General features: G+C 43.8%; 1 protein-coding gene across 1 annotated transcript in view; it reads left to right on the top strand.

Moving 5' to 3' along the window:
- The first annotated feature begins 150 nt into the window (after positions 1 to 150).
- Positions 151 to 19,296, top strand: part of DMAP1 (DNA methyltransferase 1 associated protein 1) — a 33,391-nt gene continuing 14,245 nt past the window's right edge. The window contains exons 1-7 of the mRNA XM_009700057.1: positions 151 to 301; positions 3,070 to 3,161; positions 3,772 to 3,967; positions 8,294 to 8,452; positions 9,592 to 9,759; positions 10,726 to 10,911; positions 13,931 to 14,002. Coding sequence (XP_009698359.1) covers positions 200 to 301; positions 3,070 to 3,161; positions 3,772 to 3,967; positions 8,294 to 8,452; positions 9,592 to 9,759; positions 10,726 to 10,911; positions 13,931 to 14,002 — 975 coding nt within the window. The 5' untranslated portion in view covers positions 151 to 199. The remainder of the gene's footprint in view (positions 302 to 3,069; positions 3,162 to 3,771; positions 3,968 to 8,293; positions 8,453 to 9,591; positions 9,760 to 10,725; positions 10,912 to 13,930; positions 14,003 to 19,296) is intronic.

Genomic DNA, 19,296 nt, shown 5'->3' with positions numbered 1-19,296 from the left:
TGTATGGGTATGTATGTGCGTGTATGTATGTAGATATACGTGTATATATACACACACACATATGCGTGTTTGTGTATGTATGGGATAGCCCCTGAGGGAAGTGCACATTAACCCCCGGCCCCCTGGTTTCCCCCTCCCTCCCAGAGCTGGAGGGGACGGACAGGAGGGCGGCAGAGAAGGCCAGCGGGCAGGCGGAGAGATGGCGACCGGTGCAGACGTGCGGGACATCCTGGAGCTGGGCGGTGTAGAGTCGGAGAACACGGGCACCATCAACAAAAAGGATATCATCAACTCGGATAAGGTGAACTGTGGTGCCATAAGGGGCTGCTGCTTGTTTTCTAAGCACTGACTGACCTTGCATTTGGTGTCTGAGGTGAATATTGTAAAAAAAATGGAATAAAGCAAGTTCCAACCATAGTCTGTTTATTTTCGGGCTTCCTAGGAGTATCTGGAAATGCCTGGAGGGCCTTACTCCTAGATTCTTGGTGTTCTTAGTTAACTGGGCTGTGGCATTTGGCATGGTATTTAAGCTGGAACTGTGTAAGTGATGTCCTGGTGAGCTGGGCCTGGCCTCAGGACATTTTCACCTGTCTCTGAAATTCTCATTTTGTTGAGTAAGTGTGAAGTGTGTTTACCATCTAGCCCCCAAGCAGATGGAAATAGTATCACGCAGTCCTATTTTAGAAGAAAAAAACGTTGTCTGACTTGAATTAATGGTAAATGTCTTCAAAGCATGGGAGCAGTTCCTGTGCGGGGAAGGTGTGTGGCTAGGGTTTGGGAGAACTGGGATGTGTTGCCTGTGGGAATGTGGGCAAGTTAATAAGCTCTATTAAGGACCTATGCTGTCACGTGCTGTGTTCTGTGTGGTAATATGCTATGGTATGTTGTTGTCTCTGTATTTTAAATTTGGGCAAGGTCTTGGATGTCCCATGTTTTGCAAGGTGTTGGGAAGGTTAGCTCTTGAGTGGTTATGAGATGTGGAGGTCCTTGGAAATGAGCCAGGGGAGAGGATGTCCCCAGGAGCTCTCTGGTATGGAGATGGTTTAATTTGAAGTAAAGCCTGTGTATTTGTTTGGAAAAAAAACCAAAACAAACCCAAACATACTCAACCACCCCATCAGTGAAAGTACTTCCTGACTGTCTTTGCCTCCACTGAAACGTTTGTGAAGAGAGGCACAGTGGTTTCATAACTACCTTACTGGGGACAGGACACATACTATAATTGGTGTAGTGGAAAACTGATGAGTTTTAGTAATTTAGAGACTAAAATGTTAAAATCACTAGTTATCAGCTGTGTTGGTGAATAGTATGTCTGGTGAGCAGCTCGTTGGCAGGATTTAGCCTGCAATGTTATGCCACTGAGTTTTCAGAGTTGTGAGTTCTTTGATTTAGATGTGTTTGTTAGCTAGCAGAGTGCTAAAGGAGTGCTGGTGGCTATCTGGCTCTTTTGGAGGAGAGAATAAGATGGCTTTCTCCTCAAATTTACTCTAATGGAAAGAGAGAGGAAGGAGAGATACAGTGAGAGGTTTTAGGAGGAGTGCAGGAGGCCACTTAGGCCTGTGCGTGAAACATTCTGAATTTCTACAAAGTACAAAAACTAAATCAAACCAAAGGTATAAGCCATTATCGCGTGGAGAGAGCAAAATTGCTAATAACAGTGCAGCACTTGCTCAGGAAATAGATCTGTTCTCAATTAAAAAAGAAACAGATTGATGTCTTTAAATCACAAGAGAACTGTGAAGTACTTTCCAGTCCATTAGTGACTGAGAATGTTAAAATAAAAATTACTAGGCATAAAAACATTTAAATCAACAGGACCAAGTAATTTGTTCTCAGCTCCTAAAAGAGCTGGCTGAGCTGATCTCTGGCCTGCTGATATTAACTTTTAATAAATCTGGGAACTTTGGGGGAATTCCAGAAGCCTGTGTTCAAACAGAGTGTGTGGTGACCCGTGCGTAACTGCCTCGATTGGCCTTACATTGCTCCTGGGCAAAGTGATGGACATGCTAGGAGCAAGGTGTTTGATTAGGAGTGAAAAGGTGCTGATATAATGAATGTCTGTCATGAAGTTTTATGGAAAGTAGTTGTAGTCCAAACTGATAGATTATTATTTTTTAATGGGATTTTGAATTTGCTTGATAAAGGTGACTGTATGGATTTAGTACAATTTATGATGTAGTGTTAGTTTTACTACTGCAAAATATTCTGATTTAAAAGTTTGTAGCGATATGGTAAACAAGTACTTTGAAGTAGTGACATGGCTAGTAGTTATAAAGATGGTACAGTTAGACCAAGTGCTCTGGACTACTCAGTAAACTTGGCCCACTTAAATAAAGTATACCTTGTTAATGTGGCTCTTACTGTATCTACCTGAATCCAAAGCTGATTACTTTATAAACTTGTATATGTGATATGAGGTGGACTGTGTCTTAGAAACCATCAGTTCTGACAAGGTTTTAAGGGCCAGACTGAGTCATCTGCACTGAATTCTTAGTATGAAGAAACTATATATAAAAAAAAAAAAATTCTTTGCTGTATAAATGGGAGAGTGGAGGTGGGAACAGGGGTTTACTTTTGTAGGTGATACCAGTAGTTTTGACATGGGGCTGCTGCAAGGGCTTGATCACAAGTGGTAAAAACTGAAGTTGCTGCAGAACAAAGTGATGAAAGCTAAGAGAGTGTGGGAAGATGCTTCTGATTATCTTCTCTAAAACATAAAGAATCACTTAATTAAATGCATTAATGCCTTCAGCTGAGGACAGTGCTTAGCTAGTAAAAAAAGGCTTAGTACAGCAGCCTCTGAAAACTACAGCCAGATATTCAACTTGGAATTTAAGCATGTGTTTTCAGCAACAAGAGTACTCTCTGAGTACTGGTGAGTGCTATCACTGAAAGTGGGCATGTTTGTCTGTCAGTGTCTTCCATTGGGAATGGGTACTTTCCTGGAGAAATTCAAGGTGTCTAAAAACAGATAAAAGTGAAAACCGTCACAGGGTGCCAGATTATGTAGTTTAATGTTCCCTTAGGGACTGGTGCTTCTGAATCTCAAATACAATTCCTTTGTTTCAGAAAAAATCCAAGAAATCTTCAGAGACATTGACATTCAAGAGGCCGGAAGGAATGCACCGAGAAGTTTATGCGCTCCTCTACTCTGACAAAAAGTAAGAGCTTATGGTCATCTGTGCAGGTTGTGGGGTAGCCTGGGCTTTTGGTGGCAGGGCAGCATCCTCTTGAAACATTGGGCAGTATCGCTTCCCAGATTGATTCCCCTTTGTGCTTGGCCCATGCTTGTACCCTTCTCTCAGACAATCATGGACAGTGTCTGTCTTCTCTCTTCTAAATTTGAGGGGTTTGGTCTGTGTAGATGAGTTAGGTGTAGGCACAATAGTCTAGTGCAGACAAGGCAGTGTTCTTACCCTTCTGTATCTAATTCTCTTATTCGCAACAGGGAATAGCACCTGCTTTTGTTTCTGCAAAAAGAATGCTGCAGCCTGTATTTAGCTTGTTATAGATTGTGCCCTTGCCTCCAAGGTCTCTTGCATGGTTTGCTTTCCAGATGGTTCTGTTCAAACCTATCCATGCTGTGTATTCTGTCCTCTGATGTGCGAAGCATTGCAGTCTGGGAAGTGCAAAACCTGGAATAAAACTTAAACATGGGTTTTCCCACCGTAAACATTGTGGTGGCAGATCCCCCTCTGAGTCTGAAATCTCTTTGGGTTTGTCCTGGGCTGCTGCTTGCGTCTTGTCAGCCAGTGCTTTTCTCCATCTCAGGGATGCACCTCCGCTGCTGCCAAGTGATACAACTCAGGGTTATCGAACAGTCAAGGCAAAACTGGGGTCCAAGAAAGTCCGACCTTGGAAGTGGATGCCTTTCACCAACCCAGCAAGAAAAGATGGCGCAATGTTCTACCACTGGAGGAGAGCAGCAGAGGAAGGGAAGGACTACCCTTTTGCCAGGTTCAATAAAGTAAGTGGAAGCACTTTCAAACAAAAGCATATAAATAGCAGCTGGAAAATACCCTTCGGTCAGCTTCTTGAATGTCCAGACAGGAAGTTGTTTCTTTCAGCAAGTGAAGGCTGAGTTAGATTTGGCAATTGCAGTATGGCCTGCAGCCATGTGACCACAGACTATGATGTCTCCAAATCATTGAAGCTAAGTGGGCTCAATATGTGGTCAGAGCTTGGTAGAGCCCCCTGTGTTTCAGGTGTGCAGTCACAGATTTGGCAAGGAGGCATTCTGCTGTCTAATTCAGTTCCTAACCAACATCATCTCCCTAATTACAGGCTCTGGGTAGTAAAAGATATTCTGTTCCAAGTGAGACATTAAAGTCATAAGTCTTGTTGTTTTACTCAGTATGAAAAAAATGGCTTGAGCTTTGTGGCCAAAAAGCTGGCTTGCAGCCTCTTGGCCAGATTCCAGCACAGATGCTGAGTTACGTTGCATTCCCTCTGAAATTGCTCTTGTGGTATCAGTGTGGTGCAGTACCCTGTTCTTTGCATCTTATATTAAATTGTCACAATGTGTTGTAATCTCTTGCCGTCTTTTGTCCCAGACGTATCTGCTTTGAGTGGCTGGGGCTTTCATGTGTATGCACAAAGAAAACTACATCAAGATTTGTACTTCAAAGTCAGGACCTCTAAAGTTAGGAAGGAGCAGAGTTAGGGTGCCTCCATAATGTAGTTTAACACCCTTCATGGTGCAAATCTGAAGGGGAAGGAAAAAAAATTTGTGCTGACATGATTCCACAAAAGCTCTGCTTGTGTATAACTGTATACAACATTTTAAGTTTGTAACCCACGGAGCATCGACTCTAACAAAGCCTGGCTTTCTGTGGAGTTAAGTGGTTGGTTGACCTTACATGTTAGAAGGCTGAAGCTCTAACTGGTGCTTTTCCTCTTGCTGGGATATTGGTAAGAGTCTCCTGTGGTATCTCTTCTCTTGTGCCTAGGGTGGAAGTCTGAAGCATGACTCAGTCAAGGCACCTACCTAGCTGTCTGAGTGAAACTTGGGAGTGTAATTGTCTCTAAGAATCTACTGCTGTAACAGTTTTTGGCTGAGTTCAACTGAGTTTATCAGAGGGGGCCACACATGGGTGTTGTAATTATATGATTTTCGTTTCCTTAACTTTATCGTGTACTGTGAATTGACAGGCAGAGGAGCCTTCAGCAAGGCTGCAATCTTTAGATTAGTGGTGCAGACCTCTGCCATCTGCACACGCACAATTACATAATATCAGGAGCAAGTTGTTACCCTTATGGATCCATGGCTGACAGGGTAGAAGGCACTAATGAGGCATTTTGCAGATATTTACTATGTCAGAGGAATTTTATTTACTTTTCCAGACTCTTCTGTGGATTCCTTCTCAGATACTTGATACCTCTGCCTGAATCTCTTGCTACCCTTGGCATGAACCCGTTTCCTGTGTAGTATGTCCTATTGGTCGCTCAAGAGCTTTAACCCTACTCCTGCATCACTGCTCAGTTGCTTTGCCTTTTCTCTGTGCTTCCAGTCTCCACAACAAATTTCTTCTCTTCATTGTGAGATCCAAAATGTAAACTCAGGTTTCACAGTGTACACTGAGCCTTGATCTGGGATGTGAAATGGGAATATAAAAGCAGCTTCACTGGTGTCAGAGCAAAGGCCTCTCTCAGCTGGTATTCTGTTTCTGGCTACTGTTAGTAACAGCTTAGAGAAAGAGCGTGAGAATGGGGCAAATATAGAGCATTTTTTCCTAGCTTGTGGTGGTCTTTAGCTTAAGGATTTCTTAACATGGAATTTGTGTTTAATAATTCTTGCTAGATACATTCAAGGCAGAAAGCTGTTTTGTGAATATCCTAATGAGTTCTTCAGGTTAATTTTGTATGGTGTGCAAAGGTACTTTCTTCTGTTCATTTTGAACTGCTGCCTTGGGGTTTCATTTGGTGCCTCTGAGATCTTGTGTTACGTGATGTAGTAAATTGTCCTTGCTACGTACTGTGTTCTCTGTAATTTGACATCCATCTGCCGTTCTGTGCCCTGTCTCACTCTTGTTGTTCTCAAATATCCTTTCTTTTGAAATGGCTAGACTAGGAGTGAGTGAGTGTTTCACTTATGGAAGCATGGCATGTTTGTACAATGACTGTGTTTGTCTTCATTTACCTGATCATTTTTATTGTTCAGTTTGTCTTTTCACCACTACTAGGCATTGTGCTGATATTTTCACAGGACTGTTTCATGGTTCCAGGATCTTTCCTGAGCAACTTCAGCTAATTTAAAGCCCATCATTGTGTGAGTGGTCATAGTGTGAAATGTAGGACAGAGATGGGTTTTCTGGGCCATTGAACCCTCTTCGTGGCTGTTTCAGATCCTGCACCATCCAGTCCCTTTCATGAACTGATCAAGTTCCTTTTGAAAAGCACTTGGATTTTCCTGCCCCTGTGCTTCCTTGGGAAGCTGTTCCAGACTGTCTCTGCACCATTTCTCATTTCCAGGTTAAATTTTCAATGTTAAATTGGCATTTCTTTGCAAGCCAATTTCTTTGTCCTTATTTCAATTTTTCTTTCCTTCCTGTGGGTATTCTTTTAATTCCATCTAGCATACTTGCAGTCTGCATACTTGAAGCCTGCCGTCAGATTCCCTTTCAGACTTCCTTTGCTAGTCTCCTTTCTCTTCCAATTTGCTGTGGGAAGACAAGCTCCCCACCCCATTACTCATCCTTGTTGCTGTTCTCTGTACTTGTTCCCATTTCAGTTCATCTTTCCTGAACAGGAGTCAGTAGAGTTGTAGTTGGTATTCCTGCCAAGGTCTTGTTGTGCAACTGAAACACTGCCAGCTTCTGCTGGAAATCCCTCTCTGGGGGTCATATTTGCATTTTCATGGCTATATTGCATTTGAATGTATAGTCATCCCATCGCTGGCTCAAGCTTTCCATCTAATAAGTTTCCACCTTCTCACTTCTCAGCAGTTCTCACCTGAGCAGCCATGAGTAGAGCAGAGGAAGTGTTTTGCAAGTGTCTTTGCTATTGTCCACTTCCATCCACTGCAGAGGGCCTTGCTGGCTCTTTTCATGTATGTGTGCTACTCTAGAAAATTTTTTTTGTGATGTACTTAGGACATCTTTATGGTGTCCAATGGGATGGCTTTTCTCCTGGTGGAAGTGGTACTTGAAGGTTGAGGTGCAGTACATTCTCAAAAGGTACACTTCACTTTTAAGTGTCTGTATCTAAGTGATGGAAGAAGGGCAGTAGACCTAAAGAGGCTGTTATTTGGAAGCACAGAAATGCCCCTCTGAGCTGTATGGAGTTCATGAGGATGACTTGTCTGGTGTAGGACTCGGGAGGGCATAGAGGTGTTGAAGCATGCATGCTGCTCACATCCACACGATGCCCCTCCTCAGGCTGGGCAAAGTTCCACTGCAGGAGTGGTGCAAGGGGGTAAGGGAGGAAAGCAAGGGCTTGTTTGCACTTTTGCTTTACCATGCGCTAGGACTTCCCCTAATACAGTAAGTATTTTTACTGTTCCTTTAGTACTCATGTGACACTTGTGTTCTGGATAGAGCCCTTGCAGAGCATTTCTAGGGTGGGGGCAGTGGTGTGGGTTTGGCTTTTTAGGCACCTGGCACACACTGAGAGTTGGACTGTCGTTTGTCCCTGTGGCTCTGCTGGAGAAATGGTGGATGAGGAAGGGAGGGGCAAAGTTATTTGCCAAGTTTATGGCCCTCAATTGTACAGCACCCAGCCTTTCAGATCTTCATAGCACTGTCTGCACCAAACATGAAAGAAGTGGGTTGTGTATCAAAGCAGAAGGTGTGCTAAAGGCTAGGAACTACCACTCCTTGCCTTTCCCGTTCTTCCCGTACAAGCGAGCGTGTCCCAACTCAAGTAGAGTCAATTGTCAGAGCAGTTTATGCCAAGGTGTTGGTGCTGCTATATAGGAGGAATGCAGGGAGGCTGACTGAACCTTAATTTCAATGTCATGTTAGCCTGATAATTTTGAAACCTGTAGTCAGGATGTGGGTTGCTGACCTCTGCCTGTGTCAGCCACCTGAAATAGGTTTCAACCTCTCAGGCAGTAGTTCCTGGTAGGCTCCCCAAGACATCATGTTTGTGTCCCTGAGATCACACGTTGCTCCTATCAAGTCCTCTGCCTGTTTGTAATTTTCTCCTACCAGGACCCATTGCTCAAAGTCCTGGCAGCCCCCTCCTGTCGGTGTGCTACTCTTGTTCTGGGCTCAAGTATCTCAGCCCTTACCAGCTGGCAGTGAGAAGGGCAGTGCTGCAAGAGAGCTACCATGTTTTTCTTTTCTCTGCATAGACAGTCCAGGTACCTGTGTACTCGGAGCAGGAGTACCAGATGTATCTCCATGATGATGCGTGGACCAAAGCTGAGACAGACCACCTCTTTGACCTGGCTCGGCGTTTTGATCTGCGCTTTGTGGTGATTCATGACCGCTACGATCACCAGCAGTTCAAGGTGAGTCCTGGGGGCCAAGGTGCTGCTAGCAACCTGCTGCTACGACACGTGCAGGACTTGCTGCACTGCAAAGACCAAATTACCCTTTATATCAACTTAATTAGAGGAAAATAATGGATTATTGGCAGTAAGAAATATTGAATTTCCAGCACAGGGCATTGCTGCTTGCTTTGTTTGTAATTAAATCCACTGTGACTTGTGCTCGTTCCCTGTTGTGTTTTATTAGAAAGTTAGGTTTGCCCCTGCCAGGAGAACAACTCATTCTTCCCTGAAGATAAGGCAGCTGGGGAGTTTGTTTAGGTGAGCAGGATACGTGTCCTGGATTCCAGTCTAGGTGCTGGGAGAAGGATCTGCTAACGGTCTCTGGGGATTGGGATTTTTCCCTGATGCTGCTCGTGACTTGTGGTCTGACCTGGTGCAGGTTTCTGTGATCTCTGCTGTGAAGCAGGGACCATCAGTGGTCTGAAGATGCAGCCCTGGTGTCATGATTGTAAATCTCTTGTAACTGCTGGTTCCATGACTCCTGGTGACACAGGGGGGTGATGTGACTCCTACAGAACAGCTCGAAATGGTGGAGATTGTTGTCGCCCTCTGAAACACTCACATGAAGAGCTTGTAGCAAAGTGAAATAACAAGAGTCTGCCCACCTGGGCAGCCCAAACACCTTTGGTGCTTGGAGTAAGAGAACACAGCTCAGACTATGTAACAATGGGCAATGAGTTATTGCAACCGATACCGTCTTGGTTATGACTAGAATCGTTGTTGTCTGGAGCAGCTTGGTGGGGAGGCCTCTTGTGCATTTGTCACAGTTTCCTGTTCGCAGGTTTTCTTCTCTTGAGACAACTGTCCTTGCGTCCTTTTATCTGGGAGTGCTTTGCTGCTGTATTGTTGGACCCTCTGGTGGGTGTTTTTAAAGAACTGGCTGTGAACCCTTGACAGTTCATTCATGCAGTTCACTGAGAAACTCCCGCTTCCCTCTGGTTCCACTGGGTCTGGCAAGGCTCTCTGCTGATCTTCCTCCCGGATGCTGTGTTGTATACCCTGTCTGACATCCTTCAACCAGTGGTTCATAGCAAACTACTGCACAATGTTTTACTTGGTTCTCCTATAATGTTTTTCTCCTGTGATGTGTTCCACAGAAAAGATCAGTGGAGGACCTGAAGGAACGATATTATCACATCTGTGCCAAGCTGGCTAATATTCGTGCGGCTCCAGGCACAGACCTGAAAATCCCAGTCTTCGATGCTGGCCATGAGAGGCGGAGGAAGGAACAGCTGGAGAGGCTGTACAATAGGACACCAGAGCAGGTAACTTGGGGAAGAGAGCATCACTACTCCAAAAGATCTATGATGAGTTGAATCAGTAGGTGGATGAAATAGGCCAGAGGATGGCAAAGGGAAAGAAAGACCGGACAAGAAAAGAGCAACACCTAAGTACTGCTTTTGTTGTTGAGTTCATGTCATTTTAAGGGATACAAAAGGACAATAACTGAGAAATATGACTATATAGGAGAGAGGGCTAGGTGAGCAGAGTTATGGTTCTGGTAACTGCCATCACTTTCTCTGTGACACTTACTGTACTAGTCCTCTGAATAGAAACAAAATCTCAGATCAATGTCCTTGTAACTGTCTGAGTCTCATGGGGAGAGAATTATTTCCTTGAGAGTAAAAATCTTGCCAGAAAACATCAAAGTCTAAATCTGCATGTTTAGTTCTCTTTGTTGAATCTGTGGTCCCAGGGTTTAGAGGTTAAGGAACTGTGTGTTCCCCAAAGGCTGGGGAAAAGCATCCTTTTGTGTTAGTGTTTCCCTCTAATGACAAGTTCATGCGTGTAATGACTCTGCTTGTCCTTCCCACGTTGACATGTGTACTGATGCTAGGCCTAGCACATAGAACATGGAGCAGCTATGTCTGGGGAGGGGAGCCAGCTTTTCACATCACTGCATTTGCAACTACAGTATATTTGGACTCTTTTACCCTTCTCTGTGCTCTTGGTCTCTTTGTCTGGAGGTGGGATTAATCATTTATGGATGCTGCTGAAGGGTGTATCATGGATGTTGTGATACAGTACCTGCCAGTTTGTAGACTGGCATTGCCATGGATGCAGGTAAGGCTATGGAGCATAATGTGCTCTGAAAATCCAAGATATTAGGCTGGGGAGCTTAAAGTCGTTCCCAGGCCGGCCGAGAGCAGAGCTGTTATCGGTAGATGGCCCCCTTGCCTTGCTAGGCCTCCTCTGCTCCTCTAATTGCCTTTATGTGCTTTGGTCTGCAGGTGGCAGAAGAAGAATACCTCATCCAGGAGCTCCGCAAAATCGAAACCAGGAAGAAAGAGAGAGAAAAGAGAACCCAAGACCTGCAGAAGCTCATCACAGCTGCTGACACCACCACTGAGCAGAGACGTGCCGAGCGCAAGGCTCCCAAGAAGAAGCTGCCACAGAAGAAGGAGACAGAGAAACCTGTAAACGTTTCTCTTGGTTTTTTAATTCTTTTAAAATTTTTTTTTCTTTCCTGTGCTTATGCTCTGTCTGGGTAATGTGTTTCCTTCAGCAATCCTACTGGGATCAGGCCCTCAGCTCTTTTGGGGGGAGTAGCTGTTGGCTGCTGCCTTCTGGCAGGGGCTTTTTTGGTGCCGTCTTTTGGAAGGCAGATTGATCTAAGGCAGCCATTGTCAGAGTCCTGTGGTGTGCTCCCTGTCTCTCTCCTATTTGAAAAATGCTGGTTTAAGTCCTGTTTCCCTTTCCTTCCCTGAGAGATGGGATGAAATTATGCCAGCCATTCATGCCTCATGGCAGGGAGAAGCATCTGTCTCCCTACTTCTCCTACGTGTATTCTGGTACTGCTGTGCAGGGTTGTCTCACAAACTCATTGTCTTTCACCTGCTTTCTTTTTCTAGTACACGTTTCCCTTTTCTTCCACACTCTTGGGTCTTGGCAACGTCTCCCCAAGCTCAGTACATGCCGCTCTCCTGATCCGCAGCTGTTATCAGAGCAGCCCTGCTGGAGAACTTTTTTATTCTGGGAGCTATTGCTTCTTATTTCTCCCTGAGCCAAGCTAAAGTCTGAGGAGCTGAGAACACAGATTTCAATTGACATTTGATGTTACCTCAATTTCCCTTTCTGGAAAGGGGACAGCGTGGACTGAACTAAATTCAGCACCTTCAATCGGAAAGGGCTGTTACAAAATTTCAGATGTTTCCAGTGAGTTCCTGGGAATTCCTGTCCCTCCACCTTGTGAACGGAGAGCGCTTGTGTCATTGTCCTCCGAAAGGGTCTGTGCAGGGAGGGGAGAGAAACAGTGAATGCTAGACAGTTACTGCTTGATGAAGTGTACCTAATGGACACCTCTTCCTTAAAACATTCTTTTGGTTCCCCCTCCACCCCTCTATGTAATTAATATAATATCACTGGGTACCTTGACTGAATTCCCTTGAGGGTTGATCTGGTAAAGCTCAACCATGCTGTCATATCTCCCTCTGAAGAAAGCAGCTTGTTGGTAGTAATGAAAAAGGGGTGGCAATGGAGAATGGGGCTGGAAAGATGCTGAGGATGCCAAGGTGAGTGAGTCCAACCGTAAATGTTGGCTGGTGCCTGTCTGCAGGCATATAGTGGATAGGCACGCCAGGATGGGCAGGGAAGCAGTTTCTGTTGTTGCACTAGCATCATTTCAACCATGACAGAGTCCATTAGGAGTCAATTACCAACTATAGCCGGGAAATGTTAGAAAAAAATTGCATTTTAACTAAGAATTTGAATCAGGAGCTGCATCAGCATCGTTTCAACAAAGGAAAATCATTTACCAAAGAGTCAATTGAGGTTGAAGCGTTTACAGCATGTACAGGCACGCAAGGCAAAAGAACCCATTTAATTGCTTATGCGCCGAGTGCAGTCAGAGTTGTCTCCGCGACGCCAACGATGCTGATTAACCCTCACTGCTTGTGTCGGGCTGTTCAGCAACAGGCTGAGGGGCAGAGTTTGGGGACCCTAAAAGCTAGCCTTCATCTGAAGGAAGCAGAGAGGATTGGGTTTTGATTGCAACCTTCCTTGTCTCTAATAAACCAAGCAGGGAGGCTACATCCTACCAAAGATCAAAGTGATCCCTACAAGTTCATGAGCCGTGTTGGTAGTTAGAGGATACTTTTTCCACCATGGTCATGTCTTGAAATCTCTTCCTGGGACCTCTGTTTATTGGACTGTCCACAGATAATTGAAAAAAATGTTAATACCTGGCCACACAGAGTGGTTTGCAAGGTGCCACCTCAAGACCAAGACATAGAGATAGCTGATAGAGGTGTGAGAGTCATTGGCAGGGAACTTGAGGAACTGAGTCATTGTCTTTCAGCTTCTCTTATGATCTTGGGGCAGCCCTGGTTGTTACAGAGCTTGTCTGCAGAGAAATGTGGGAGTGGAAAGGCAGATGCCATCTCCAAAGAAATCAGGAGATTTGAGGTGACTCTTCCTTTTGGAAAAGCGTGATTGAGCATGCATTTTGCAGAGATTGTGGCTGTTCTAAGGTTGAATTGTGAGTATCGCTGACCCATTCAGGGGACCCCACACCATTCAGTGCATATAGTGCACCCCAGTGCAGATAGCCTGGCTTAATCATTTAAAAGTTTGCTCACCTTGTGCCTTGCTCAGCAGCACAGATGTTTTTAAGGGATTGCATTTATTTTTTTCCATTTTGTTGAAATGCAACTAAATGCTCTGCTGTCTAGCAGCAGTAGCATTAGAAGTTTGCTGCTTTGTATTGCTGTGCTTAAAATGTGAAGTGGGGAAGAAAGCAAGCTATCTAACGCGTGGACAGATGCCAAAATGTGTATAAACTGCATGCCTTCCTGGAGGGGTGCAGTCATAGAATCATAAGATGGTTTGGGTTGGAAGGGACCTTAAGGATCATCTAGTCTCAATCCCCATGCCATGAGCAGGGACACCTTCCACTAGACTGGTTGCTCAAAGCGCGGTCCAACCTGGCCGTGAACACTTACGTCCTCCTTAATGGGCTCATGTCTGTACAGATCAGAGGTTTCTCAGCTCATTCCTTAGAGGACTTGCAGTCAAAAGCCAAGATTTAGGGAAGTCCTGGGCTGTTTTGTTCACTGAAATGAACCCAAGTAAGATAAGGATGAAAATTGTGCAAATATGTGTATATTAGTATAAGGAGTACCATTTAGGGTTAGAGTTTATGCTTGTGTGGATGAGTGTAAGGCTCTGTGTAGAGCAGTGTGTTTAAATCAGCCAAACAAAAATGCTTGAGATCTCCAGATATAACTTAACTGGAGTATTTTTCTCAGTGAAATGCTTGGGATTTTCCCACTGAATCCGTTTGCTTGGGATTTTCCTCTTGCCTCAGCTCTGACATGTGGCTCTGGCAGGTGGTTCTCTGTGATAGGAAACAGTGTTTCCCCTTCAGATAGTCTCTATATGAAATCTCGTGTTTCTTGTGTTTCCTCCATCAACACATCCTGTTTCGATCTCTTTCAGGCTGTTCCTGAGACTGCTGGAATCAAGTTTCCTGACTTCAAATCTGCAGGTGTCACGCTGCGAAGCCAGAGGGTAGGCTGTTGTCCTGGTCCCTTGGGATCTCTGTTAATGTCTTTCAGTCTGCCTGTCTGTCTCCTCATCTGGTCTCCTTTTACAGCTAAAGAAAGTCAAGTTCTTGCCTCTAAAATAAGAAAGGAATTCCATAAATGTGGAGACTCAGAAACCTGGAATGCTGGCTTTCTGAAAGGCAGCTCATCACCTTGCAGGGGCAACTGAACTTGCTGGTGTTTGTTACTGGTGTGCCCACTCTGCTGTTAGACACATGTGACAGACCCAAATGGAGCTGTCTAGTCCAAACAGAGCTCACAGCTGAACATAATAAGCCTCACAGAGCACGTGTGTTAATAGACGAGAGGCGCTTTTAAGAGCTGGATGGTCAGATTGTGTATTGAAAAAGACACACATAAATGCATATAATTTTTAGCCTTCCTATTTCCATTGTCTTCAGAAAATATTTTTGGGGAAAGCCCCTTTGTTCATTCTGTTGCACAGATATCCCTGAGAAAAGAACTTTCTTGCTGTTTTATCAGCAAGACTTGACGCCTGTCTCTTAGTGACGGATTTTGGGATACTGTGTAAGGTAAACATGCCTGGCCGACTGAATGTTTTCAGGGGGGTTTTGATAGCAAAATCCTGTTTGCCCAGTACAAGTGCTTTTTTTTTTTATTTTCCTAGCCAAATAAAATAATCCTTAGTTGCTTTATTGTAGCAAGGGTGGAGAAGTAGGTTCCTTGCCTAGCACCCTCACTTGGCATAGTAATTTTCTAGGTCACTTTTAAAGACTGTTTTATGGGATGTTCTTTTGATGTCAGAATAGTTTCAGATCTTGCTGGGAACACCCTGGGGCTGTTAATAGAGAAGTGTTTAGGATCATGCTGCTTCAGCGTATGGGTGCATGTGCACATTGGAGGCGGTATGCATCAGCAAGGTTGCTGCTGGGGGACCCCTTCAGTGTACAGGTGCCACTGTCTGCAGGCTACCTGTTTGAGTGAGGGACTACAGCCTTGAGAAAGTCACAGGCAAGTGACAGGCAAGACTGCAGCCCTTGTGTTGAGATTTATGGAGATGTGGCAGATGTGTTTGCCGGCACTAAGATAAATAGAGTAATTTATGGAGATTGATTTGGATTTTGAAAACTAGTAAGTGATGGTTGATCTTTTCTATTTTTTTACCCCCTCTGGAAGAGAAGCTGTGCAATAACCTGTCAGTGGTGGAACCATCTGGCAAAGCCAGCAGGCTTTTCGTGTGCCAAACAGGCAATTCAAATTCCAGCCTTTGTGAAAACGGGTGCTACGTGCTTCTCCCTGTCGTCTTTAATGCTCACAAAATGCAGTGATAAGCTGAGGCACGGCAGTCTGATTCAGCAACTTTCAGCCTGCAGTATCCAAGCTCCTGGGATGACCTAGAGCAACTTTCTATGCTCTGCTTGAAATTTTTAAGGAGAATAATGCTGTTATTAGAAGTACCAGTGGTTTGCAAATTGAAAAAGATTGCAAATCACCGATTTAGGTGAATAAACAACACTTTGTAACTTGGAGATAGGAAACCTGCATCCAACCCAGCAAAATGAATTAATTTGTGGCTTTTAGCTAGTTGCCTGGCTTCCTTATGCAAGTCTTCCCTGTTTTTAAAACAGGAGCTAGTAGGCTCACTTGCTTCACATCTGGGTGATAGGAAGAATTAATTACATGAGGTCACTATATACCTTTTGAACTGGTAAGAGATGTTTAAGTGCTCAGTGGTATAGAGTTGACAATCTATGCTAATGCAAATTATTTTACTTGTGGGATTTATGTGGCAAACCCTCTACATGCTAGGGGTGTGGAATTGATAAGGGTGGGAGCTGACTACGACTAAGTGAGGAATTGGGATACTGTACGGGAAACTTGTACTCTGGCAGCATCCAGCGTAAGATGTTTTGCCCTGACTGCATTGGAAAATGATTTCTAAAGGCTTGTCACATCCTGCAGTAAGTTCTTTTGCCTGAGGACCTAAAAAGTTCCTCGCCTAAAGGCTTCTATTGTCCTCCTTTATTTTGTACTTTGCTACCGTGCTTTACGCCTTCATAGTTAGGTGAAGTTGGATTTTGCACTGAGATCAGGGACTCAACCTCTGTCACGTGTGAAAAATGTACCGTATCATCCCCAGGATAATAGCACTTACTCTTTGATTAGAGATAGATATTTTTTTTTCCCCTGAGGATTTACAATTAGTCTGAAAACTGGAGTTAAAATTAATTTATAGAAATGAGTCCTTGAAGAAAAAGTTAGTGATCTGTATTCAACGTAATTTGTTCCCAGTAGGTTTCATGACAATAGCCCTGACTTTTCAAATTTCCCCTGTTGTTAAAGCTTACAAAATCTTATGCACAGGATGAATTTGAAGACTTGTTTTTTCCGCCCTAGGATTAATGGTCACTTACAGCCATTATTCTTCATAATCCAAAGTTTCTCCTTCAGCAGACACTGAAGAGTAATCTTCTCCAGTGAGTTCCACGAGCTGCCTTCTATCACAATGGCTTCAGTCTCCCATTGTTCTCCATGGGACTGTGGCCACAGGCAAAGAAGGCCACAGCCCCTGTGCCCTTACTCTGCATGGGATTTCCCCTTTGCCTCCTGACAGCACAGACTGCAAGTTTCTCTAAGGCAGTAGGAAGCTGGGCATTATGAAAAGCTTCGTCTTAATTCAAGGGAGTGTATTGCCTTGGTGCCACTGAGAACAGGAGGCAGTAGCAGATGTTTTGGAAGGGGATAAGCCTTTCATGAGTTTCTGGAAAAGGGATTTTAGACCTTTGCCTTTACTGTTAGTAAAACAGTGTTATGAAAGTAACACCAGAAATGTATTATTAATCCTAAGTGTTACTTCTGGAAAACTTCCTGTTATACCAGGTCTACTCAGCTGGGAGGGCAGACAGCCGAAGAGCCAGAGGAAATGAGAGATGGCTAGGGAATTTGTACAGGGAAAGGAGAGGAAGAGACTAAAGGGAAAGCAGGGAGCTATGAGGAAGGAAAACTTTGCTGAGGATCTGCCTGAAGGAAAGGAAAATGGGAGCTGTTGAACTTGAATCTTTTCCAGGGCCCAGACAAACCAACAATAACCACACGTTTGTGATCTAGGCATTGTGTTACTTCTGTAGGGCATAGCTGAGTTTGTTTTGAATTCACCGCAGTGTTTCTGTACCATGTCATGTTCAGCTTTCTTTTAAGTTTAACCTTTGTCTTTGACTTTATTGTGGTCAGAGCACTTGACTTTGGCATACTTAACATCTCTTCAGTGTTTTAAGTTGCTCATCTTTTCTCTCAGCCTTATCTGCAAATTTTAAGTTGTGATTTTGTTAATGGTGTTGAATTGCTGCAGTGGTGCTTCTAAGAAGGAAGGTGATGGATGGAAAAGGGTGGATGTTTGTCCCCACTCCTGCATGTTGAGGTATAAGTCTGTGTCCTTGCTCTATTGTCACGGGTTTGGAAACAAAGGAACTGGAAGAGAATCGATTGAGTGATGTCTCATCTGGAAACAAAACAAAACAAAACTCTGGGATGAAAAGGAGTTTGTAGAGATCTCAGTCCACAGAAAGGACTGAGAGATGCTCCAGCTTAGTCATTCAAAGCTGGTCACGTCCCCTCAGAAAAGTCTTCCAGCCAGCAGCCTGACTCCATCTGCCAGCTGAGATCTTGTAGACAACTTGCCAGTTGGACCAATGAAAAAAGACGTAGAAGAAGGAAAATTACAAGTACAGCTTTAGTACCCATTGATTCAAATATTCACACTCACCAGCTTTTAAATATTTACTAGCCTACTGAGCATTTTTTTTAGCACTGATTAATGAGTAAGAATTTACTGTCGTTGTGGGGGGAATGCGTGTGTGTGAGTTCTCTTCAATTTGTTTTTTTTTCTTGGAGTGGGAGCTGAGTGCTTACTACAGCGTCAAGGTGAATGATATTTCTAGAGGAAGATGGGGTTGTATGTATGTGTTTAGACATGTTTATTCTACATATTTGATCTGACCGACAATTAAATGGCCAGGCACGCCGCCTGTTTACTCTGCATCAGAGGCTGTTGGCTCTGTTCCTTCCCTGTCATTAATGCAAACCCAGATCTCATCGGCTGTGAACATGTGAAACATCTGTCTGTCCTCCTGTGATCAATACTGTCCCTTCAGAGGTTCAGCTTTGGAAGCAATTCCATAAAATATCAGTTATTTTTATTTGGATTTGATAAATTTAATTACTTGGAGCAATTAATAATTTATTTGTTTTGTATTGATTGCACTCCAAGGCATCCTGGCATCAATCTGATGGAAATCAGCACACCCTTATTAGGTAGGAAACTTTATGTTTCCAGATCTGAACATCCCATGGATTAGTTAGCTGAGGTGTGCTTGTTGCTTCTGCTAGCAATTTTTCATTAGCGAAGTTTTATGTTTTGCACTCTACAAGAGGGTGGATGAGAGTAATTTCCATGGGGAGCCTGACAGAGATGTGGAAGGAGAGTAGTAGTCTCATTTCTGTGAATGAAAGTTATGAACAAATGATGCAGGCTGGATCGAATTCATGTTGTGGCATTGCCATCTATTTGTTGTATTACATGCCCTTTAATTAGGGCCAAGAGAGTGCTGGTGCAGTTCCTAATCAAAATCCTGCCTGTAGAGAATGAAAGAAGATGAAAATATTGGAGTATTTATTTTTAAAGAGAACAGCAAAGGATACAAAATCTTGAATGAACTGGAGAAGGTGAATGCAATGCTTCTTTTCCTCCGTTCTCATTCTCAGCTAAACTGAAAGGCAGTTAATGTTAAATTGCTGAAAGAAAATGCATCCATCACCTTTTTCATGGAGCTCTTTGGGGTGGGAGAGCATCTGGACCAAAGCCTTAGTAGGCCCTTGGGTTTAAAGAGAGCACTCTGGGTACAGTAATGGGGTCTTCTAAAATAAGTTGTAGTTCTGGAAGGGACAGTCTGTGTTGCTGCTTCTGTTGAATCGTCAGGTACCAAACAGTGTCTTTGCAGTACAAGGCCTTGGGGACCTTTGTCTACCAGTCCTGGACCAATTTGTGAAGCTTTTACTATCTTTGTGTGCCCATAGTGACACAGTCTTAGGTGCCATTCATCAGGTAATCTGATTGTATGTAACTTGTGCAGGTCACCATACATAGTACTTTTTTATTTCGTTAGCGTAACCAGTATAATGATAGGATTGTAATTAGTCACTATGGTTTTTGTATTTGTGTAAGTGTAGTTTCAGTTAAATTGTTTAAAAGAAAGGCAATGTCAGTTCAAGACTAGGTGCCTGTTTTGCGACAGTTTCTTG

The sequence above is a fragment of the Cariama cristata genome, unplaced genomic scaffold (assembly GCF_000690535.1).
Source record: "Cariama cristata isolate BGI_N322 unplaced genomic scaffold, ASM69053v1 scaffold21795, whole genome shotgun sequence".
NCBI lineage: Eukaryota > Metazoa > Chordata > Aves > Cariamiformes > Cariamidae > Cariama > Cariama cristata.
Note: the sequence above shows the minus strand (reverse complement) of the source record. Positions and strands in the feature narration are given on the sequence as shown.